General features: G+C 41.1%; 2 protein-coding genes across 3 annotated transcripts in view; both read left to right on the top strand.

Annotated features, from left to right (window-relative positions):
* The window catches only part of LOC140121691 (uncharacterized), a 47157-nt gene extending 39999 nt beyond the window's left edge, over positions 1–7158 (top strand). The window contains exon 10 of the mRNA XM_072141617.1: positions 6766–7158. Coding sequence (XP_071997718.1) covers positions 6766–6963 — 198 coding nt within the window. The 3' untranslated portion in view covers positions 6964–7158. The remainder of the gene's footprint in view (positions 1–6765) is intronic.
* Positions 7159–14436: 7278 nt separating this feature from the next.
* TPD52L1 (TPD52 like 1) overlaps positions 14437–26262 on the top strand; it is an 85981-nt gene continuing 74155 nt past the window's right edge. For both annotated transcript variants that reach the window (XM_072141616.1, XM_072141615.1), the window contains exon 1: positions 14437–14589. In XM_072141616.1, coding sequence (XP_071997717.1) covers positions 14568–14589 — 22 coding nt within the window. In that variant the 5' untranslated portion in view covers positions 14437–14567. The remainder of the gene's footprint in view (positions 14590–26262) is intronic.

Below are 26262 nucleotides of genomic sequence, written 5' to 3'. Positions count from 1 at the left end.
GTGGTGCACCTTCTTTCTGCACTCTGACTAAGACCAGCTCAAACAGACCAAAGACCTAAGACCATGTGCTCCCACTGCACAGGAGTTTTATACCTCTCCAATTACACTCCAGCTAACACCAATTTAACAGTTGCCTTTCTAAGCAAAAACTACAGCTGCAACTTACACTAAGTTCCCCTAGCATTATCTTCTGGGTGAGTTGTGCAGGCTCACCAAACAGATCCTGACATGGAGAGGGCACTATTTGCAACTACCCCCTTGTCTATGCATTGACAGGGGTGTTGCATACCCCCTTGGTAATTGAAAGAGCTGCCCACAGCTATGGACCGGATGGGAGTGTAGGCTAAAGCTGGCCAGCAGCATACAGCTTCCAGATGGTCCATGCACACTACAGCATGTAGAGGTGCATGTAATAAAGTGCACTTTAGGGTAAGTGCTCGCTATGTGCAGTGTAGGGTAGACAAACTGCCCACGGTCCTGGCTACAGGCACCTGGGTGGGTGTCGGACTAAGTACAGAAATGAGGACTGTACAGATGGTAGCTAACGACCTTAAACCAACTGTTTTCTAAGGAAAGGTGTGGTTTCATGTCCTGTAATCCACTCCTTGCACCAAGGCCTGAAATTCATCTGAAGACACGTCACCTAGGTGGCATAATAATTAACATATATGGTACGTATAGTACACATGGTATACCTGCCGTCTGACGGTCTTACCCTAGTATGCGACATCTAGGTGTTACTACTTAGACACCCCTGGTCCCCTAAAGACCCACTGTTTACAGGGGCCACACAAGTACTGAGCTCAGGTTTTAGGCGCAAGCATGCGGTCAAAATTTGACTAAATGACGGTCCACCACAATTTTGTCTTTGAAGCTGCAAAGCCTAACAAAAGGTTAAATGCAAACTGACATACAGCAATTTGGTTACTATAGTTGTGCAAACATATTCCCATTGGCTTAAACAGCCCAATGGGCACAATGCTTGGAACATTACATAACGTTACTGTAAACAGAATGTCCATTTTCTGTAAAAGAAAGGCATTCAATAGGCACTACACAATGTCTCTTTCCTGTATGGAAGGCATCAAGTGCAATAAATTGACTTTTTCCTTGAAGTAACCGACTATAAGCGCTTGTAAACAGAGTTCATCCTCTGGGCACAGTCCTTGGTGAAGGAAAAAGTTGGAGAAATTGTAAAAAGGGTCTCCTCTTGAGATGAGGGACATAGTCCTTCGAAGAGTAGGGAGCTCTGCGCCAGCAGAGAGGGGTGCTTTCATAGCACAACTGGGGAATAGATCAAGCATATTCTCTTGACTTGTAAACAAATAAAGAGTCTCAGGCTAGTCTCTGGCTCCGCAGGGATAATGGGCGCAGCTCAACTAGGAGAAAAATCAAAAAGAGTCATATGTACATCCTGATATGTATGTCCCTCAGGGAGTTACTCACATTCAGAGTCAGTAGAAATCGGTTCCAGATCCTTGATGGGGCTGCAGCCGGCTGGGGACACCCTGTGGTGGTTTCAGGAACTGCAAATCCCCATACCAAGCACCGTGACAACAGCGTGCCCCCGGTGGGAGATGTTGCATCACCTTCATAATAACCATGTAGATACAGTGTAATGTGTATTATAAAGGTGAGTATGACTGTGCTGTAAGTGTGTAATTTACACCAGGCAGTCACAGGATGCACCAGATTTATCAGTGTCACATGCTGTGTGTTTGATAGATACTTCCGATCATTTCTTTTTGTACCTTACTTTATGATTTGGACACAAGCTTTTTCTTCACTAGTCTGTGATGTCAGCTATTAAAGGAAACCTACCATTTGATTTGATGCATTATGAAGCAAACATACCTTGAGAATGCTGTAGCTACACTGATGCAGGGTCAAATCTTGGTTAATCCCTGAGCTGAGTGGTTTTAATGAAAAAACTATTAACATTCAGGAACTTGGGAAAGCTGGGTTAGGCTGGCTGCCTAGATAAAAATATTACATGGAGCTTGTAATTACAATTGGAGGTTAGTCAAGACATGACTAATCAACCTGAGCCGGATCACTCATACACGGCAGCTGGGGGATGGTGCAGCAATTGATCATTCTGCCTTCAGGCACATCCCAGCAATTACATCATCCTGTGAACCAGTGAATAACTAATGTGCTAAGAGATGCACTGAAGTAGCTATAGAAGCGACATATCATGATGTTATATCTGTTTTATCAACAAAACCACTCAGCACAGGGATTAAACTAGATCTGATCCTGCATCAGTGTAGCTACAGCATTATCCAGGTATGTTTGCTTTATAATGCATCAAATCAAACGGTAGATTTACTTTAAATTCAAGTCCAGGGAAAATGTGCATTCTAATGGTAGGACTGTAGTGAAGCTCCATCATGCAGGGCCAACACTAGATAGAGACAGGTGCTTAAAGGAAACCTACCACTTACAAGTGGTAGGTTTAGACACATATACATGGCACCAGCTCAGGGTGAGCTGGTGCCAGAGCATATTTTTGTTAGGGGAACAAAGCCCCTATCGCCGTTTTATAAGTTATATTAACTTATAACTCGGCGCACCGCACTTGGGCACGGCGCACCATGCGCGTGCCCATGCGTACACCGGATTCTAATGTGCTGGAGAGCCGGTGATGTCACCGATCTCTCCGGCACACGCGTGCCTGCGCAACTTAGCATGGGGAAACGGGCCGTGCTAAGTTGCGCAGGCACGCATGTGCCGGAGAGATCGGTGACGTCACCGGCTCTCCAGCACGTTAGAATCTGGTGTACGCATGGGCACACGCATGGTGCGCCGTGCCCAAGTGCGGTGCGCCGAGTTATAAGTTAATATAACTTATAAAACGGCGATAGGTGCTTTGTTCCCCTAACAAAAATATGCTCTGGCACCAGCTCACCCTGAGCTGGTGCCATGTATATGTGTCTAAACCTACCACTTTTAAGTGGTAGGTTTCCTTTAAAGGGAACCTATCACCAGGGACCTCATTTTCACTAAAGACAGGTTACAGTAGCCCATTACTCATGCAGTGGAAATATGCCTTTCTTCCTTCAGAGAAAAAAGTGTTGCCACTGTAATTTTTTATAAAAAATTCAAGAGTATAAAATAAACTGAATATACAGTAAAAAGCAGAAATACATTTTTATACTGTTTAGGCTCCTTTCCACGTTCTAAAATTACCTCATTGGATAACATTCAATCTCCACCCAAGAATTGATGTTACTTAATATAGGTGCAGATTAAGTCCCCCAAATTCAGATGTGTGTGATATACAGAATCTATGCTATTGCTTGCACTCAAATAGTTTTCATTTGAAATTTTTTACTCCTTAGATTGCAGTTAAAAAATAAAAGAAACTATTTCAAAAGATAAACATACCCAGTGTTGGTCTACAGTATTTCTAAAGACTGCTTCACAAAGTAATGGGTCAGGGAAGAAACCATTCTCCTTATGGACAGTTTGCCATTAACGGCCACCTCTGTAAGTGTACAGAGGTTTAAAAGCCATGCATGTGCAACATCCCCCATAATTGATATGGTTTGTATAAGGAAAAGTTATATCATTTTCCAATATACTTTCTGTAACAATTCAATGTGGTTTTTTAGATCTCTGCTTGCTGCCCCGCAACCAATCAGCAACCTGATGATGTTATGGGGGATGCAGTAATACTGCTGTGCCAACATGAAGCTGCTGTTTATGTGAAATGATCAGCTTAGACAACTAACAAGTTAACTGTCAATTACTGTTCACAGCATCGACTGAAGCAGTTTGATGCAGGTGTCTGCTGTATAATCATGAGTCATGTTATGAGTAAGGGCACAGGAGAGGTCTGAGACGCTTTGACTTGTGGTTTGACCATGTGGATGTGTTATACCACTAATAAAAAGTTACAAATGTTCTTAGAAATCATCAAAAAAAAATTTCAGTTATTGAGTTCTTCCAGTGAGGAGATCCGTGCTAATGTCTTGGGTTCTGCGGAGGTGTGAGTTGGACATATATTTGCCATGTGACATAATACAGCAGATACCTGGCCTGTATGGGGCGGGAACAGCCTATGAGCCTTCTCCATATAGCCACTCTTTATGACATGGGCAGTCCTTAAGCAGTTAAAGGATGTCCATTTAGGGAGACTGCACTCAGTGGGAGGGATTTAATTACCATGTCTGTTTTCTTGTAGTACTTTTTGAGACTTTGTCTCACTCAAGACTAAATTGAAAAAAAAATAGTAGTAAAAGAAAGCAGACAACATGGTGATAAATCCCCTTCCCCCAGGATGATCAGTCTGGGATTACAGTCTTGTGTAACGGGCTGAAAACACAGCAGGAACGGGATTCCTTCCATCATATGAATCAATGATGCTAGGAGTCTCTGCTTTCTAAACAGCAGTGCTGATACCGTAATTGATCACAGTGTTAGTGATTCTGTGTAGAGGGGGAAGCAGAGTGTCCATGCATCATATATCAATATGATGCAAGGAATCCTGTCCCTGCAATGTAGTCCTGGTGCATGGCCTGTGATCACGGACAATGATTGCTGAATTAGAAATAATGCCTAATTGTAACTTTCTTTGACAGTATTATATGTTCACAAAGGGGAGAAATTATCATTGGAGTAATATCAGTTTTCTGGCATACAATTCTCTCACTACTGCTTATTTGCACAGAAATGTGCAATCTTTTTGCAACATATGACAACCTACTCCAGTTTTCACTTTAGCTTACTTACTCCAGATGTATCAAGTGAGTCTAGATGTGGTAGACAGACTTAAGAACTTTTCAAAAACTTGCAAATTTACTCCAGTGCCCTCCTAGGGTAGGAAATACTTAAGAATTAGTTCAGCAAAAATGTGTGTCTTTTTTTTGTGACTTTTCACCAAAAACTGTTAAATCCATTTCAGACATTAACACCTTAAATGCCACATTTAACAACAAGTCAATGTCATTATGATAGATTTGGCTTACAAAAGCTCCTAAGACAACGTAAGGAAAGAGTTTCAAGATGAGGAAACGGAATGCAGCACCATCTCCAAAGTTCCATCCATTGGTGCTAGCCAATGGCTGCACAATGTAATGTGTAAAACCTGACTTCAACCCGCAACCTCATTTAGCCAATGGCCACTTGGGGTTAGCAAGGATTTTAAGGTGCTAGTGAATCCAGAACTGGACTGTAAGGTGTGTCTTTACCCTCTAAATATTGTAATATCTTAAAGTGTTAATGTTACAAGAGATGGATACATTTCCACATATGTGTACTGATGAGCTTTGCTATGGGTAGGTCATCCATATGAGATTAAGAGTCCAACACTTAAGTCCCCCAACGATCACCTGATTCCACTGCTGAAGCTGCATTACTTGATTGGTAGTTTAGGATTTTGGTTGGAATTTTTTACATTTTTATGAAAACCGAAAAAACATATATTTTGCTTAGTCCTAAATAATAGAGGCCTAAATAATAGTAACACCCATCATAGAAACTACACACTTCAACTTATGAAAACAACTTTTACAACTGTAATTTTTTTAGACAGAAATTAAACATTTGCAATGGATTAAATGACAAAAAGCTCCTCAAAGTTTCATACCCAATTTCTCCCAAGTATGCCAATACCCAATATGTGTTGGTAAACTGCAGGTATACAGTAGGGAAAAGAATGAAAGAAGCGCCATTCAGAAAATATTTGCATAGTCACATTGCACAGGCTATAAAATTGTAACTTTTTTTGTCATGTGGACATATAGGGGTTTGTTTGTTTTTTGCGAGATGAGATCCACCCACTTTTCAGTACATCATTTTGGGGCATTTGTAGATAATGGATACGATTTTATTAACTCTTTCTTGGTGGAAGATAAGATAATTATCAATGCTTGTTTAGGTTTTTTATTAGTTTGCTGTTTATAGCATCATAAAAATAATATATTATGTTTATTCTATGGGTCACTACGATTATGGTGATGCCCCATTTGTTAGATTTATTTTACTAAACACTGTACTCATATAGTGAGAAATTGATAGATCTTTTCTTGATAGATCTGTTTTGGCTTGGTTTTTGCAGGGCGATTTGTACTTTTTATTGGTATTATGTCTGGGTACATGTTACTTTTTGATCACTTTTAATCATCCTTTTATGAAGATGGATATGAAAATCTCATAATTTTTGTGTGTTTTTACATTTTTGGCGTTCAGCAACAATTTTATTGTACAGGATGTTACAGACGTGGCTTTACTAAATATGTAGTGTATTTATTGAGATTTTCACTGTTTATATGTGGTTTTTACATTAGGGGGCATTAGGAGACTTATTCTTTTTGTAATTTTTATTTTTGTAATGATTTGTACTTTTTTTTTCTTTACTTTTTCTACTGTTTTATTTTGCTCCAATGTGGGATTGGAAGTGATGGTTTGATTAATTGTTCATTGTAATATACTCCTATGTTGATGTATTACAATATATTACATAAGTTGGCATTCTGCATGATTAGGTGCAGTTACTACCCATACAGAAGTATGTTTACAGAAGGGTTTAATCTACTGGAAGTTAACAATAAAGCTCCCTACTGAATGACAGCAAGTAAAGATATAGAAAACAGTGATGAATTCATAAGTAAAGTATATTGGAAAATCGTATTACTTTTCAACATACTAACAAAAACATTTACTTGATAAGCTTGAACAACCACTTGAAGATTATCTGTCACGTTTTACATATTTTTACTAACTTATTTTTAACATTCCATTAATTACTGTATTTTTTAGATCTCTAAAAAGGATACTGAACTGCTACATGTTTCTTTAAAAATTGACAATTTGGACAAGCTTCTAGCAACTGTTCAATCTGAGCATTCTATGCAGCGCTCTCTGCAGTCGGTAAAGTGGAAGGAAATCTCTGACCTGGCAAAGTCCATGAAGAAACTCTCACAATCATTGCCTGGACCACAGCTTGACACTAATTGAGTAAATAGTCAATCAATGAATGATTTTTCTTGTAATAATAACAAGCCTCAGGTTATTATCAATAGCAGCTCCAAGTTTGAATATTCCTCTACTTCACAAGTGCACTTCGTATTCTTTTTCCCTATACCCCGTTATCGGTTTTGAATATTTCTAATAGAACAGACATAAATAAATAATCTGTAATTATATGCTCAATGTTATGGTTATGTGTTAACTGTTCCAGTATGGTTGCTACATTCTTACATTTAGTAGCCACCTGGACAATGTCTCTGACTACACTCTTTTCACTTTACAAAATATTGAGAATCTAAAGCAAATTGTATGATTATTATATAAAAAAATGTCCCCACATCCTAGAGCACGTGCGTGCCGGCTCTGTAAAATTTAAAGGGCCAGTGCGATGCTAATTGGCGTCAGCTGCTTCCCTGTTAAATAGCCAGCCTCTTCCTATGACCCCTGCCAGATCTTCGTGCCTTGTGCCTTAGAAAAAGCTTCTTCCCTATTTCCTGTGCGTTTATAGTGATTTCCTGTTGTGAACTCTATTCTGTTCCTGACTTCGCACCTGTGCTGCCTGTCCCGACCTTCCGCTATGTCCCCGACTCTATCTCTGCCTCATGACTCTGTACCTCGCCTTGCCCTCCACCGCGGATAAAGTCACACCTGTGGAGCAACTTGGTGGTACCACGCCACAGCAAGTCCAACATGCTTTGTGGCGGGCTCTGGTGAAAACTGGGTGCCACTTAGACTCCACGCCCAGGTGTCAGCTTACGTCATCGTCCGTGATGTTACAGTGGGTCCACTACCCCTGGAGCCTGACAAAGAACAGAAAATATTAGCAAAAAAATTAATAAGGAAAATATATATTACAATGCATATAGCATGCCACAAATTCCCAGCCTGTTCATTTTCACTCTACATCAGGGGTGCACAAACTTTTTTTGGCCTCAGGACCACAGTGTCCTTCAGTTGAACTTCGAAGGGTTTTCTAGCGTACCTCTACTAAAGAATAACCAACTACCACAATACAGCAAAAAAATTCAGAAAATGAATAATAATACATATCTAGACAAGATAATAAATAATAATACATAAATAATAAAGACCCTAGAATAGACAAAGAACAATAATACAGATTAATGTAGCCCACAGATCAGACAATTAATATAGACCAAACAATGAATACACATTTAGACCCTAAGACAAACAATTAATAATAACAATGAAGACCCCAGTTCAGATAATAATAGACCCCAAACCAGGCAATAAAAATGAACACCACAATAATGATGGAGAACCCAGGGCAAATCAATATAGCAATGGAGACCTCACATTAATCAAAGATGATAATAATGAACCCAAGATCAAATGAAAATAATAATAGTGACCCCAGATCAGACAAAAAGAAAGGGATAAAACAGACTACCCAGTGCAAACATAAAAATACTAAGACAAAAATTAATATCACAGACCCTCAATGCAGACAAAAAAAAAAACAATGGAGACTCCAATATAGAAGATGCATAATAATTAAGACCTGCAGTGCTACCAAAAAAGTACCCATCGGCCTAACTTCTCCATGGTTTTCTCCTGCTGAGAGCGTTCACACCTATTAGCTCTTCTACTATTGTGTGGAAAGAGGTTGCGGACCATAGGTTGTGGTCCCCTATACTACATGAGGGTCATTGGTTAAAAAGAAAAGTTGTTAATTAAAAATACATTGACCAAAACGGACAACAATTTCTGCTTTTTGAAATTGAATAATGGATAATATGCCTGCTCTTTTCTAAAACTGGACAAGAAGCTTGACTCATCGAGGGTCATTTATCATAGGCAGGACTCTGTGTACACAGCATATAATAATGACCTTACTCACCTGCCGCAGCAGATACATCAGCAAGCCAGACTTAGCATAGTTTTGCATTAAAACCTGCAAAATTCAGCAGTGATTGTTTGCAGGCTTAGTGAGTGTGCAAAAACACCCTGTATCATCCCACAATGCCAGTGACCATGGCCCCTCCATGCCCCTCCCACACTCACGAGGCGTGAAGGTGGCGTAGTCACAAGAATAATCACAATTTCTTGAAGTGTGCAACAAACTGTGATTATATTGATGCTTCTATACCACAAAACTGAAGACACCATAGACACTTACGGTTAAAAAAACGTCATGTAAGGGGGGCCTTGAGCTGCTTTGACATGAACATATGTTTTTTTCAGTCAAGGATTCCAGTACCATATTTTGCCATCGCATCTGTCCGTATCGTTTGGACTGGCAAATGATTTTACTAGCTTGCTCATCCCAACGTGTGCTGCAATGTACTGCTCCCGTACAGCGCCGTGAGGCGATTGAAGTGTATTGGGGATGTACACTCACCGGCCACTTTATTAGGTCCACCTGTTCAACTGCTCGTTAACACTTAATTTCTAATCAGCCAATCACATGGCGGCAACTCAGTGCATTTAGGCATGTAGACATGGTCAAGACAATCTCCTGCAGTTCAAACCGAGCATCAGTATGAGGAAGAAAGGTGATTTGAGTGCCTTTGAACGTGGCATGGTTGTTGGTGCCAGAAGGGCTGGTCTGAGTATTTCAGAAACTGCTGATCTACTGGGATTTTCACGCACAACCATCTCTAGGGTTTACAGAGAATGGTCCTAAAAAGAAAAAACATCCAGTGAGTGGCAGTTCTGTGGGCGGAAATGCCTTGTTGGTGCCAGAGGTCAGAGGAGAATGGGCAGACTGGTTCGAGCTGATAGAAAGGCAACAGTGACTCAAATCGCCACCCGTTACAACCAAGGTAGGCAGAAGAGCATCTCTGAACGCACAGTACGTCGAACTTTGAGGCAGATGGGCTACAGCAGCAGAAGACCACACCAGGTGCCACTCCTTTCAGCTAAGAAAAGGAAACTGAGGCTACAATTTGCACAAGCTCATCCAAATTGGACAGTAGAAGATTGGAAAAAACGTTGCCTGGTCTGATGAGTCTCGATTTCTGCTGCAACATTCGGTTGGTAGGGTCAGAATTTGGCGTCAACAACATAAAAGCATGGATCCATGCTGCCTTGTATCAACAGTTCAGGCTGGTGGTGGTGGTGTCATGGTGTGGGGAATATTTTCTTGGCACTCTTTGGGCCCATTGGTACCAATTGAGCATCGTTGCAACGCCACAGCCTACCTGAGTATTGTTGCTGACCATGTCCATCCCTTTATGACCACAATGTACCCAATATCTGATGGCTTCTTTCAGCAGGATAATGCGCCATGTCATAAAGCTGGAATCATCTCAGACTGGTTTCTTGAACATGACAATGAGTTCACTGTACTCAAATGGCCTCCACAGTCACCAGATCTCAATCCAATAGAGCATCTTTGGGATGTGGTGGAACGGGAGATTCGCATCATGGATGTGCAGCCGACAAATCTGCGGCAACTGTGTGATGCCATCATGTCAATATGGACCAAAACCTTGTTGAATCTATGCCACGAAGAATTGAGGCAGTTCTGAAGGCAAAAGGGGGTCCAACTCGTTACTAGCATGGTGTACATTATAAAGTGGCCGGTGAGTGTATATGCCGTATATACGTCCCCTATACCTTTGTGTGAATGTAGCCTTAGATTGTTGAGTGTTCTTAGATTCTCTTAGCATCATGAAGCCCATGCTCACCAGCATGAAACACATACATACTGTACAAATTTTATTGGACTCGGCATTTAAGGTGCTTGCCTTTCATTTACAAACACCCAATTACATATGCATTTCCATAGAAACGTATGCAATCAGTAACCAGCACCCGGTGTCTTGCATTGTTTTCCAAGAAGCTACACTGTAAAGTGTATAAGGACACATAGATGTGCCACATTCACTAAGCTGCTTGTATCAAAATCATTGCCTTTCTATAAACTGCTCCTCATGCAGCATTGCATAGCTATGCAGAAGTCACAGTGCGTCACTTGTGTCCTTGAACCCTTCTCTAGCCGAAAAGGATATTATTTATTAATGCATATTAATGATATTAGTATATGTGTGGAGGCAGATAGAGTAGCAAATGACTAGAACGAGGAGGACAGGTTGCCATAGTTACCAGAATGCCTGGAAGTACAGCAATCATAATCCTCTGTACCTGTTTGTCAGACTGCATGATTTTCATCGAGCCTGCATGAGATACAAACAGCAATATTCAGAATATAAAAACTGCATTGTACAATCCTGATAGAATGTACATGAGAGTGTACAGGGCGATCTGTAAATATCTGGCAACATACGAAACACATCCCTGGTAGTTTCATCAATTAACTATAGATCTAAAAATAGATCTTTGTTAAATGAACACCATCTTGTTTTTTTACGAAAGATTTTATCTTTGCTTTCTGTAGCAAATCTTTGCTTTGATTCATGCTACCTGGCCATCACTTACACGCTGATACTTACAATGTATGTGTACCATATCTGGGCAGTGTTGGCGGCTCAACATGTACAGTAAAATGAATATATTCATAAAACATATTGTTGTTAGAAACAAGAAGGCATGTGTCCAATCCATAAGCCATGTGTGTGTTGTAAAAAGGGAATATAATAGGGAGATGCTTTTATGATTAAATATTATTATGATTATACAGTATGCAGGATTAACCTTATGAATGTATTGCGTTGACTTTTAAGAGACAATGGGGCTCATTTACTAAAGGCCCGCGGACCACACAAACGTTGGATATTCTGACGATTTCAGATTTGTGCCGCATTTAAAAGGGTATTGTGTCGCATGAGATTGAATTTTGGTGCCGGCTTTCATGCTGCACAAATCAGGGGGGCAGGCCGTCGGACGATTCGATGGATTCGGACAAATTGCGGGATTTAACTTAAAAAGTGTGTCGCAAGCCAAGCACCGGGAGGAAGATGGTGAACTCTGTTGGACCTCAGCGGGGAAGTGACACAATCAGCAAGTCGGGCGCACGATATAAGTGAATCGCGGCACAGTGCATTGTCGGATCTCCTCCGGACCGGGTAAGTAAATGTGCCCCAATGATTTTAGTTCAGTGTTCCTTCGAATATTAAAATGAGAAAGTAAAATATCTGAAAATGCTATTCTGACTGTGAAAACACAAAAGTAACCATATGAATCCAGAACGTTATCCTTAACATGAAATAATGCACAGTATAGTTCCACCAGATAAAATGGGGGGGAATTTATCATACGCCGACGCACAATGATAAAGGCCACCCCCCCTCCATCCTTGTGGATAGATCAAAAGGTTTAGGTCCCTTGTTGTAACCATCTCACAGCCACACTGACGGGCAAAACTATAACAGGTCCATCCTGACGTGGCTTTGTATAAAAACCTGTGAACATTTTAGAAATTGCACAGGCACGGGGTAGAAACGCCCCCATACCAGCCCACTCCTTCAGCGGCCGCGCCCCTCCAATGTGCATAGAGTCATTATTTCAGAGCCTTTACCCCAGAAAACAGTCATAGATAAATGTCCCCCTATGTATTTATTTACAAAAACCAACATCACAAAGAGTCTTCACTGCACTCTCTAATAAATGACATAAAATCTGATGACATCAGGGGTATATTATTATTATACCTTTACACTTATTGTCATAAGTAAGTAAACCACAATGTAACTTCCTGATAATTTACATAAGGACCAACTGAAGTTTGATCCCATCCTTTAGTGATTGACTTATATCAATGTATTTGCTTTCCCATGACCCTTTCCTTCCTTCTATACGTCTTCATATTTTCTCTGCCGTCTCCTTTTCCTCTTTCTTGCACAATACCTTTAACATGATGGCCAGATATATACTTTACATGTATTCATGTCAATGTTGATTATTTTTAGGTTTTACAGTAGTGCTCAGGTTTTACATTTAGTTTTCCTTTTTTATTTGGTTTTTGCCTAGTTACTGTTTGAAAGCCCATTGGATATTTATACCCAATTATGAAAATAATCTACTGTACTACATCGATTTTACCTACTAGTTCCACTTCTTATAAGCCTTCTGCTACTATATACTACTTCTGTGCCTTCTAGTTGCTCTCTGCGAAGTCGTGATAAGCTCTATATTTAGCTGCCTTTTGTGTTGGCACTGCATTTACTTTCTTTGTATTTAAATTAAACTGCATTGTTCCTCAACACAAATTTAGGTATTTGTTATTTTCAGCTTCTCAAGTGCTGAACCAATGTCCTCAAGCATATTTTCTGTAAAGACCACCATATTGAGCACCGCACCATACATTATAGGCAGTCATCTCAGAGAGTTTGTTTTGTGCATAGATTATAGACCTTTATTACATTACAGTCACTATACATTCACTACAAGCTTTACAAGTAGGTTCCCTCTGCGTATTTCCTTCTACAACACGTCAATTTTCCATTGACGTTTCTGTAAATAATATTTGTGTAAACATTACATTTGTGACTAGATAGACTAGTCGGAGCACCTCATTTAGAAGCAGTAAAAATTGTATTTGTAGGCAGTTCCTTTCTGACAAGTATTGATTGACATGTAGTGCTCTATCTTGCTTAAAAGGGAATCTGACAGCAGCTGTGACCATTCGAAGATGCAGAAAGTGGTAGCAGCCCTGGAGATCTGTGTAGTCATACCTTTGTGAACGTTTTTAGTGACAGGATTGGGAAAAGTGAAGTCAAAATCCAGCTCTGCCACTCTGGCAAGGACTCTCTAGCTGGGTCTTTCTACTCTGTGCAGTGCTGCTGATCCACTGACCCTTCACATTGCTAGCATTAGGAGCAGTATGAAGATACTTACAGCAGTCACTTACAGGAAAGTAAGACTGAAAGACCCACCCAGAGCACTTGCAGGAGCTGCAGACCAGAATTGAAAATTCACTTTTAATAGCCGTGCTGCTACTTACAACACCCACAAAGGTAGGGTTATACCTCTCTCCAGTTCCTACACTTAGAACTGTCTGCATTTTATTATGGTCAAAACAGATTATGAATTCCTTTTAACAAGAGGTTCTTCAGCAGCTGCACAAAGATATAGACTGTAAACTCCCTTACAGACTCACTTATGAGACCAGATTTTAGGCATATTGGCCATAATGTTTGAGTAAGCCAAGAAAGAGATAGTACTTTGCATTGTACTCCTAGCTACTGAGAAACATCATCATCACATTATGTGGATTATTCATATTAATATTATACTATTTTAGCTTCTGTGTGTACACTATGCTACGTTATAGAACAAGTTGCAAAGACTTGTATGAATACCTTCAGTTTGTGGCCAAAAGCTTTCATACCATTAATGGTTTCCTTGTGACTTTAAATATTGTCAGTATGTAAACTAGCCAATTCAGTAACGCCCTTTCGCATCTTCACACCATCAGACATATAAGGGTGACTTTGCCTTAAGCTGGAGTTAGTTACTTTCCTACTTGTCCAGGTAGCACTCAGAGGGTGTGTGTTATGGGATGATGTCAGGAGAGAGGTGGAGTAGATGAGGAAGGAGTGGGAGGGAGAGTGCTGACAGCTTACTGTAGCTATTCACTGCCTAGTACTAAGATACAATAGCAAGCCTCAGCCCTGGTTTCTATGTGTGCTTCCTCACATACGGCTTGAGGCACATACAAAGCCAGCATGGAAAACAAGCGACAGCCAGGTCAGTCAGTGTCATTTCTTTATGTATTGTCTGACACCTGGCATGTGTGCTAATAATATTCTCTTATCACTGCTTCCTTTACAAGTGACTAGAGGCAGCACAATATTGTCACACCTTCTCCGCAACACATCTCGCAGTTTGTCACATTTAATGCGCCAACTAGGGCTAAGTGATTTTTTATGGTTCCACATTTCTCAGCTGTGGGTAATGAAGTTCACTGCTTGCTCCTTCACACCGGAGTAAATGATGTAAAGTCTGCTATTACTTCACAGATGTGACAGCTGCCTGGAGGATAAGAGCCAGAAAATCATGAGTATATCTTGCCATTCCATGCGGAATACAAACAATTTACGTTTCTATTCTCTATATCTCTTCTAATCTACATTATATGTCTGTATCCAAGACTGGATATCGGTTATCTACTATATATATTGTATCTACTGTCTAAACCACATATTATCTGGAGAATTTATCTATCTATCTATCTATCTATCTATCTATCTATCTATCTATCTATCTATCTATCTATCTATCTATCTATCCAATCTGGCTTTCTAATCTATCCTGTCTAATCTATCTCATATCTATCAATCCTATCTAATCTGTCTAATCTAAACTATCTATTCTATCTAATCTGTCTAATCTATCTATCTCCAAGTATGAATCTGCCTATAAAGTACATATTTATGAATCTGCCTATATAATACATATTTATATTCCCCACCCAAAATCTCTCAACTATCCATTTATATATTTTATGTACAGTAGAACCTTGGATTACAAGTAATTTTGTCTGCAAACATTTTGCTAGAAAGACTGTACCTCCTTCTATCTAACACAATATTGAAGAAGTAGAAAAAAAGTGGGCTAGATGTTGTACTACACATGGCTAAATATATTTGGGGTGTGCAACAAATTGTCTGCATATCAGTGATTTCCTATGGGAAAACTTGCTTTGATATCAACTGAGTTTCAATTATTTCCTATGGGAAAACTTGCTTTGATATTCAAGTAATTTGGATTACAAGCATGTTCCATTAATGAATTATGCTTGTAATCCAAGGTTCCACTGTATATATTTATATTGCCCACCCAATATACTTATAAACATTATGTAATCTATCTATCAACCATATTGCTATCATCCATCCGATATTTATCTACCCACCTTCCATCATTCATATATCTAATTTCTTTTTATTTGCCTATTTTTTTAAGTTTCTAATGGGATTTTATTTAACTTTTTTTGTCCTTCTTTCTATGGCACAGAAACACCATATTATATCTACTGTTGCTGTATGGTAAACTTATTCACAGATGATATACCTAAGTTGTGAAATATTTTAGTTTAGTTTTCATACATCAGAAACTATGGTAGCAGACAGAGTTAATACACTTCTTCCATTTTGCCGGTGGATAGAATGTAAGTGTGAGTGGCAGTATTTATTATCTGATTACCTCTAGTCCCTGATTTTTTAGGTCACAGAACTGCATAAATATGCAAAATACAATTGATGTGAGGCAATATTCAGTGCAGCATTAATTGTAGCTCACAAATCTGATTCTGAGTTTGGAGATAGCACAGTTGTTTTCCGGCAGGGATTCCAGCTTAGACTCTTACCAGAAAATTCAGTCTCTTCTGTATATTTGTATATGCGTCGCTGTGATTATAAGAAAAAAAAATTGGTCAATTAAATTCTAAAATGCACTAGGTTATACTTAGACTTAGATTACATGCCATCATTCTGCTCAGTATCTTATATCAGTATCCAAAAGCCAAACCCCAAGAGAGTTCAAAACATTAAAGGGGTTGGCCAAGGCCAAAGGTGTGGGTGGTAGGATATTAGGTAATTTACCAATATACATATTAAAAGTTCAGCTCTTATCTCATAAGCTAGACATTCCTGACCATAAAATGGCCACAAAAAGAGGTTCATATGATCTCTTTCTATCCATGAACAATCACCATGCCACGACCTTGATTATATATTTATGGAAACTATCATAAGGTCCTTGGATGGCGATTGTTCATATAGGATCACATGACCCTTCATCTTCGGCCATTTTATGGTCAAGAATGTCTGGCAAAAGACAGGAGGCTTTACTTTACATATAAAGAAAGTGGTACAGAACTTTTAATAGATATATATTGGTAAATTACCTAATCTTTTGCCTCCCACACTTGCACACATATTACAAATAACATTATGTAAAATGGCCATCCCCTTTAACCCTTTCACAACCCATGACGTGCTTTCACGACCCGTGACAGCTGCGAGTGCATGGAGAAGGCTCATGGGCTGAACCCTCTCCATTGCCGTTGAGTCTTTGCTGCATATTGCAATCGGTGATAGCACCCATCATGGGTGTTAACCCGCACATCACCGCCGGCAAAGCTGGCGGCGGCTTCAAAAAGATTGTTGGAGATAGTCTCTCTCCATGACGTCATCAGGGAGCGGCAATCGGTTGCCATGACAACCTTGGGTCTTTGGAAGATCCGAGGCTGTCTGGATTTAACCCATTCATTGCTATGTGCTAATTGCACATTGTAATGTATGAGGATGAAAATCACCATATACTGCCATACTGTAGTATGGCAGTATATGATAGGAGCAATCAGACAACCAATGGTTAAAGTACCCTAGGGAGTCTGAAAAATAGTAAAAGTAAAAATAAAAAAAGGGAAAAAAAAAATTATAAAAAAGCCCCTAAAAATTCAAATCACACCCCTTCCCTAGAACTGATATAAATATAAATAAACAGTAAAAATTATAAACACATTAGGATTTGCGGCATCCAAAAATGCCAGATCTATCAAAATACAATAACTGTTTTTCACTGCGTTTAGCGCTGTAACGGAAAATAGTGGCAAAAGTTGAAAATGGAATTTGTTTGCCATTTTGAAAAATATAAAAAATTCAATAAAAAGTGATCAGAAGGTAGTACAGCCCTAAAAATGCTAGCATTGAAAACTTCATCATAAGTCACAAAAAATGACACCACCTATAGCCCCTACACCAAAATATGAAAAAGATATTAGTGCCAGAAGTTGGCAAATTCTGAAAAAACTTTGTGCAGGAGGTTTTAATTTTTTGGAAATGTATGAAAACATTAAAAAACAATATAAATTTGGTATCCCCGTAATCACAACAACCCAAAGAATAAAGTAGACATGTCATTTGTGGTGCACAGTGAAAGCCGTAAAATCCATTCCCACAAGAAAACGGCACAAATGCATATTTTTCACCAATTTCACTGCATTTGGAATTTTTTTCCTGCTTCCCAGTACACGGCATGGAAGAATAAATACCATCACTATGAAGTCCAGTTTGTTATGCTGTCACACAGCTCTTTATGTATTAAAAAAAAAGTTTTGATTGTGGGGAGTGAAAAATAGAAATAAAAAAACAAAAAAAGGGCCAGGTCCTTAAAGGGTTAAGGAAGTGCAAATCATTTATCATCATTTTTCTGTGAACTGGTTCTACACCTGTTTTTACCTTACAAGTTGAAATACAGACTAATATTGCCATATAAAATCATCCATCGTACTAATAAAAGTCCTATCCTAGGGCATGTCAGTGTAACAGGTAAAAAAAAATGTATCTGTCCATTTACATGTGTATACAGGTAGTCTTCGACTGTGGGACACCCAACTTACAGGCAACTCCTTGTTACAGACTGACCACTGGATTCTGATAATTTACTGTACTTTAGCCCAAGGATGCAATAATCAACTGTAATAGTTATCATATGTAAATGCAATGAAGCTTTATTGTTAATCTTTGCTCCCATGGCAACCCAAAATTTGAAAATCCTATTGTCACTCATGTCGAAAGATTTTTTTTAGAGATACAATTACAAAATATACTGTTCTAGCATACAAAACCTATCTCATACGTAACCCATGGAATGCCTGTATAGTTGTCAGGTAAACCTATGTGTAACCTCCATGGTTATAGAATACAAACAAACCAGATCTCAAAATCCTATATTTAACATACAGTAATTACTACTCAGTGGAAAAAGTTGCAAAACTAATGAAAAAGTACACAACAGAAAATGGATGCAAGGATGGGTGGTTGTGGGTGGGGTGGAGTAAGATGTTGGTATATCCTAGATATTCTTTCTGGCATTTTAAGGAAGGCAGCTGTACTAAAAGGGGGTTTATGTATCCACAACTCCTTTGTGCAGTCAGTTAATTTCACTATAACCCATGCAAGGACTAGAGCAGACTATAGCTAGTACACAGGCGTCGGTTGGGAACACCCCCACACCAGCCTACTCTATAGCCAGACATGGCCCACTATTCACGTAGAAGTCTTGCAACATTCTAAAGCCTTGTAAGTCTTGTCTTTTATATTTTGCACACTTATTAAATGTGTATATAAAATTACGATCAAATAACAATCTAAGTAATTGTTTGAACACTACAACATGTAGGAGTTTTTGATACTGAGTTGGATTATCCATTGTCTAGGAGGTTGTAAAGTAGAATTATGATTAAGGTTAGGGATTTTTACCAAATTGCCATATGTCATTCTCCCTTTCAAATCAAACATAACTGTGCCCATATACATTGGAGATAACAATGTATGATCAAAATTAAAAAGTAGGCACCCCTCCCTTGATATTCCTCTACTTGTGTAAAATGGACTGACTCCAAAAATATATACCATAATAAATTGTTTCAATTAGTTAGCTGCAGTATGTGCTGAATATTTTTTTTCATCGGAATTTGAGGAAATTATGGAATGTCCTAGAAATGTCTGTTCCTGATATAAGGATGTAGGCTTTTAGTTGAGATGAATGTGGCTGCACTTTTTGCTTATGCTTGCTTAGTGAAGCTCCATCCCTACAGATCACAGGAAAGGAAATGTCTGCACTTATCTTGAGCGTTTGGATCAGGGTTCTCAATGGGAACATCTCACTAAGGCTACATTCACACTGCCATATGGGGGACCGATATACGTCCCCCATAGACGGCAATGGGCGCACGGCGCCCAACGGGAGCGGTACGGTGCGGCACACGTACCCCGTAGAAAGATAGGACATGTCCTATCGTTCTCTGTAGTACGGCGCCATGCACCATATGTTCCTATGGAGAGGGGCAGGGGTGAGCTGTGTTACCTCCTCCTCCCCTCCCGCGCGCCGCCGTTGCCCGCCATGCTATGGTACGGCGGGCAACAGCCGTCTGAATGTAGCCTAAGTGTTTCACATCATAATGCTGCACGCTCTAGCAGTGCTATGTTAGAAAACAGTTTTCCCCTCATATTCTATGTATATTGTATAAAATCCGTGAGAGCAGCTTAACTCTACAAACATGAATTCAGAGGAAAAGCAAACTAAAACATCAAGCAGTATACAGAGACAACATACACTGGACAATGCTGCCTTAATCCATTTTTCATGATCATTCCAGCAGTTCTACAACTGTTGTTCTAAGCTTGTATTCCAATAAATATTTTTTGTTGTACCTAAATAACTTGTTTATTGTATCATCATGGTTATAGAAAGCCCTATTACTGGAAATGTTTTACTTGAACATGCCTCATGTATGTGGGAGTTGGAGTTTAGGAGTCAGAGGTTTGGCTTACCGACTCTACAGCCATGGATTTTGGTCTACTCTTCTTCCAGTTCTGTGACTATTGTGAGTTTTTTTAACCAATACCTTGTTTCAATGTTTTTTGTATCAAGGAAGTACTTTACCAGTTTTGAAGTGTGACAGGAGGCATTGTCTTGCATGAAAATTGAAGAATGCAAGGAAGGTGCCATGTATTGTTGAAGAAGGTTCTGATACACCCTTGCATTCACTCTGACAAGTAGATGTAATAAGAGGTTCGACTCCTGCTGCAGAAAACATTCCACAAACCATGACACTTCCTCCACCACCTTACAATGACTTCTTTACACACTTTTAATTCAATCTTTCCCCAGTTTGTCAATGAACATAATGGGGCACATTTACTTACCCGTGTGGGGGAGTTTCCAAAAGTGCTTTGTCCAACGACAATGCACTGTGCCATGATTCACTTATATTGTGTGCCCAATATCCTGCATCTGTCGCATCCCCGCTCAAGTCCGCTGGAGTTCACCATATTCTAACCGTTGTATATAAGTGCATTGCTGGTGACACTATTTTAATCTTAAATCCTGCGCTCAATCCGAATCAGTCAGGTCGTCTGACGGCCCCCCACCCATTTCTGTTGCGTGAAAGCCAGCGCCGCTGCGCCAAAATCCGATTGCGTGCGACACAATCCCCTTCTAAATACCTGTCCCAGTGGTGCAAATCCCGATTACCACGAACAGTCCAATGGAAATGCGATCCGCAGACCCTTAGTAAATAAACCCCAATGTCTTCCATCAGAAAACTTGCTTTCATCAGTAAAATGAACTGTGGACCACTTCTCCTCTGTCCACTGAACATGCTCCTCAGAAAAGGTGAGTCTTGCCTCTTGGTTCTTTCTGCTAAGGAGAGGCTTGGTCACTGCAGAGTGGGCTTTCAGTCCAAATGCTCTTAAACATTGAGACACTGGGGCATATTTATCAGGACCTCTGCGCCACGTCAGTAGCTTATTGCTAGCACTTGCGATTATTTGCCCCAATCCGCCACCTTTAGGCCAGTGGGGCTTGAAGCGGCGTGAAGGGTGGGGGGGGCGCCGTCGGTCGGGAGTGGGCCGGCGTGGGGCATTACTCTCTACCTCTGTCCAGTTTACAATTCGGTTGTCTGAAACAGTAGACAATCAGTAAAATTTCACAGTTATGATCTCAATGACCGCATATTGATAACTTATCATATGGTAAAAATAGTTTTTTTCAATAACTGAATACCCATTTAAGGTTGCTATAGCACAGCATTATATTATCTGATATCAGTGCTTGCAACACTTGGGGCTCGGATTTAGTGCCCTTTTCTTGTGGGACCTGTTTTTGCAGCTTTAACGGACACTTTTTTTGGACTCTGCAATTATGGGGTTACATTTTGTACGAAAAAAAAACCCTCTTAATTTTGCCACATTCTGTCGCTAATAACTTTTTTAGTTAGCTGAACTGTACTGTAGTATATGGTTGATTGACTGATGATCTGTTAGAGTATGCCACTGACACATTAGAACAGATCATGAGAAATGACATAGCCTGGAGCTCATACAGACTCAATTCTGTCATGTTGACAAATTGTCGCTCCCTGATGATGTCACAGGAAGCGAAAACAACAGCCAAAATGGTGGAGCAGTTGCATTGCTAGCTGTTACATGCACCTAAAGGGTAAACACCTGCGGATCAGTGCAGTCTGTATGGAGAAGGCTCACACTTCATGATTCATGATACACAGCATGAATCTGCAGCTCAGATAAGCAATGTTTTGGGAGAGGGAGGGGACAGCAGAACAGGACTAAGGATCCCTCATCTCTAATTCCTGCTGTGTACTTCCCCCATGGTCAGCAGCTAATGGGACAGTATAAATGTATATCTCAGTACATAAACGTGTGTATGTGTGTAAGAGTGTATAAATGTGTGAGTATATAAATATGTATATTTTCTAGGGGGAAGAGGGTGCCATTTAGAAATCTTATATCTACGTACTAAATCACATTGAACTATTGATAGAATTTGATGAAATGTCCCAATATTTTTCAGTTGGTTATACCATATATGATGAGCAAATTGAATTCTATCTGAATTTCACTGCATGAATCCAAATTTCCGGGCGATTTATGGTAACAAAGTTTGGAGTTTCAGCTCCCAGGGAGATGTCGCCAGGCGTTGCCCTTCATGGATACCATGGCCGATGGATCAGGGTTCTAGGGGGCATCTTTTTTGTGAGAGCCTCCCTATCTTGTCACAAATTCTGACCCCCACTAGACCATGCCAGAAAGGGCTCCAGGTCATTGACGGCTTCTACAACCTCCTGGTCTCGCCATGGAGCCTCAAACGTTTCCCATTTCAGGGAGCTAAATACATATGAATACTACACTATTCAGTTTTTAAAATAATAGTTTCTACAGCATGTATAATTATCTTTATAACTCACACATACTTCATATTTAAAAACAAATGATGCCCATATTGTACTGCTCGCCCTTTTCTTTCCAAAGTTATGACATTTTCTGTACTGAAAGTGTACAGTCAACCAGAGGTGAAGTGGGTGGATACTAATGTCTGCCTGTCTATGACCACAGATGGAGGAACTGATACGAAACAGGGGGCTTTGTATACCTCACTATTCTGTGCTGGAGAAATCTGTATCCACAGTCCTGAACACATAAAGCTCTGTGACATACACAGAGAGCTCTGTCACAACACCTCCTTTTCTGTGAGCAGGGAGCAGCAGACCTTCCCTTCCAATGAAACAGTGGAGTTTGTTTATAGGACAGACTCCAGTGCTTATCAGGAGAGGAAGCAGCTACTGCAGAAATGAGATGATCTGAGGGGTATAGAAAATAAACTGCTGGATATAGGTAACAAAGATAATAGGCAAAGTTGTTTTACATCCCAAGAGCTATTGATTTATGGCTAAAAAAACTTTACAGTTCCTCTTTAAGTTTGTGTCTGTAACATTTAAAAATGAGACAAGTTTCAAATGGTATATATATACTTTTGTAACACAATATTTTCGGGTCTTTATGCAGCTTCTTCTGCTCTATAACATTCTGTCTGCAGATCACAGAGCATTTTCATAGTGATGCCACACATGCAGCACACATACATTTTATTAAGATACTAGCTATATACACATTACATACATTCTGTGCATCATGTCACTCATATGACATGTCAATCACACATAACACAAGATGTACATGTCAGTCATACATAACAAATATATAATACAAGTGGTAGGTACTCACATTAGATACATGGGGGCACATTTACTTATCTGTCCTGACTAGAGATGAGCGAACATACTCGTCCGAGCTTGATGCTCGATCGAGCATTAGCGTACTCGTAACTGCTCGTTGCTCGGACGAGTATTTCGCCCGCTCGAGAAAATGGCAGCTCCCGCCGTTTTGCTTTTTGGCGGCCAGAAACAGAGCCAATCACAAGCCAGGAGACTCTGCACTCCACCCAGCATGACGTGGTACCCTTACACGTAGATAGCAGTGGTTGGCTGGCCAGATCAGGTGACCCTGGGATAGACTAGCCGCTGCCCGCGCTGCTCGGATCATTCTCTGTCTGGATGCCGCTAGGGAGAGAGCTGCTGCTGGTCAGGGAAAGCGTTAGGGTGTTCTATTAGCTTACTGTTAGGCAGGAGTGATTTTACAACAACCCAACAGCCCTTCTTAGGGCTACAATAACGTTATACTTTTTTTTTTTATTTGCTTGTGGCTGGGCTTGCTGGCACTAGTAGTGCAGCTAGTACCATATTGTGAGGAATTAGCAGGGGGACTTGCTACCGTTGTGTTTAGCTTTTAGTGACACACATATCCACCTCAAACACCAAAGTGGGACAATTTATTAGGGGTTGTATTTCAATTAGGCACAGTCTGCCATTTCCTTTTTTATTTTACGTTTATTTTTTTCATAACTCAGCGTCATCTCATCTGGCATAGTAGTGTGCTTTAATACTTGGCTAGAAAATAGCCATAGGAGAATCCAAACGTCTTACTTACGCCTACAGTAGCGTTATATATATTTGATTTCTGGTTGATCTGCTGGTGGCTGTAGTTGCTGCAGTGCATCTACTAGGAAATTGTGAGCAATTTGTAGTGAGACTTGCGACCACTGTGTTTTGCGCTTAGTGACGCACATATCCATCGCAAAGACCGAAGTGGGAAAATTTATTAGGGCCCGGGGTTGTATTTCAATTAGGCACAGTCTGCCATTTCCTTTTGTATTTTACGTTTATTTTTTTCATAACTCAGCGTCATCTCATCTGGCATAGTAGTGTGCTTTCATACTTGGCTAGAAAATAGCCATAGCAATAGGATAGCATCGTTTGGTTTTAAAAACTAAAAAACACACACAAAAAAAAAACACAAAAAAAAGTTAAAAAAAAAATTAAAGTTATAACTCTCATTTTCAAAATGTTTAACCCGAGGGCTAGGGGTAGAGGACGAGGGCGGGGACGTGGGCGTCCAACTACTGCAGGGGTCAGAGGCCATGGTCCTGGGCGGGGTGAGACACCACCTGCTTATGAGGGAGCAGGGGAACGCCGCAGAGCTACACTCCCTAGGTTCATGTCTGAAGTTACTGGGACTCGTGGTAGAGCACTGTTGAGGCCAGAACAGTGCGAACAGGTGATGTCGTGGATTGCCGACAATGCTTCGAGCAATTTGTCCACCAGTCAGTCTTCCACGCAATCCACCCATGTCACCGAAATCGGCACTCCTCCAGCTCCTGCACCTCAGCCTCCTCCCCCCCAGTCTGCCCCCTCCCAGCAAAATTTGCCATTTGAACCGGCATACTCTGAGGAACTGTTTTCTGGACCCTTCCCACAGTCACAAACCACTTGTCCGGTTGCTGATGAGCAATTTTCCGATGCCCAGGTTTTCCACCAGTTGCAGTCTGTGGGTGATGATGACCTTGTTGACGTACTGGAAGAAGTGTGTAAAGAGGTGTCCGACGATGAGGAGACACGGTTGTCAGACAGTGGGGAAGTTGTTGTCAGGGCAGGAAGTCCGAGGGGGGAGCAGACTGAGGGATCGGAGGATGATGAGGTGACAGACCCAAGCTGGGTTGAGAGGCCGGGTGAACACAGTGCTTCTGAGACGGTGGAGAGTCCTCGACCAGAACAGGTTGGAAGAGGCAGTGGTGGGGCCAGACGGAGAGGCAGGGCCAGAGCTGGTGCATCAGCGCCAAATGTGTCAACTAGTGAAGCTCCCGTGGCGAGGGCTCCTGCGGCGAGGGCTAGATTTTCAGAAGTCTGGAGGTTCTTTAAGGAAACACCGGATGACCGACGGACTGTGGTGTGCCACATTTGCCAAACCAGGATCAGCAGGGGTTCCACCACTACTAGCTTAACTACCACCAGTATGCGCAGGCATATGAATGCTAAACACCCCACTCATTGGCAACAAGCGCGTTCACCTCCGGCCGTGCACACCACTGCTCCTTCCCCTGTGTCAGCTGATAGTCAGCCCCCTGCCCAGGACCCTGCCACAAAAACCCCATCGTCGCCTCCACGATCCTCCACAGCATCCACCAGCGTTCAGCTCTCCATACCCCAGACGCTGGAGCGGAAACGCAAATATAGTGCAACCCACCCGCACGCCCAAGCCCTTAATGTGCACATCTCCAGATTGCTAAGCCTGGAGATGCTGCCCTATAGGCTAGTAGAGACCGAGGCCTTTCGCAGCCTCATGGCGGCGGCCGCCCCTCGGTATTCGGTCCCCAGCCGCCACTACTTTTCCCGATGTGCCGTCCCAGCCCTGCACCAGCACGTGTCAGACAACATAATCCGTGCCCTGACCAACGCCGTTTCTGACAAGGTCCACCTGGCCACGGACACGTGGACGAGTGCTGCCGGGCAGGGCCACTATATATCTCTGACGGCACATTGGGTTAACTTGGTGGAGGCTGGGACCGAGTCTGACCCTGCGGCTGGTCATATACTGCCGACGCCGAGGATTGCGGGGCCTACCTCGGTCCAGGTGTTTCAGGCCTACTATGCCTCCTCCTCCTCCCACCCCTCCTCCACCTCCTCCTCCGAACGACCATCCGTGGGCATGGCGCCAT

This window comes from Engystomops pustulosus, chromosome 3 (assembly GCF_040894005.1).
Source record: "Engystomops pustulosus chromosome 3, aEngPut4.maternal, whole genome shotgun sequence".
Classification (NCBI taxonomy): domain Eukaryota; kingdom Metazoa; phylum Chordata; class Amphibia; order Anura; family Leptodactylidae; genus Engystomops; species Engystomops pustulosus.
This window is presented reverse-complemented; position numbering and strand designations above follow the sequence as displayed.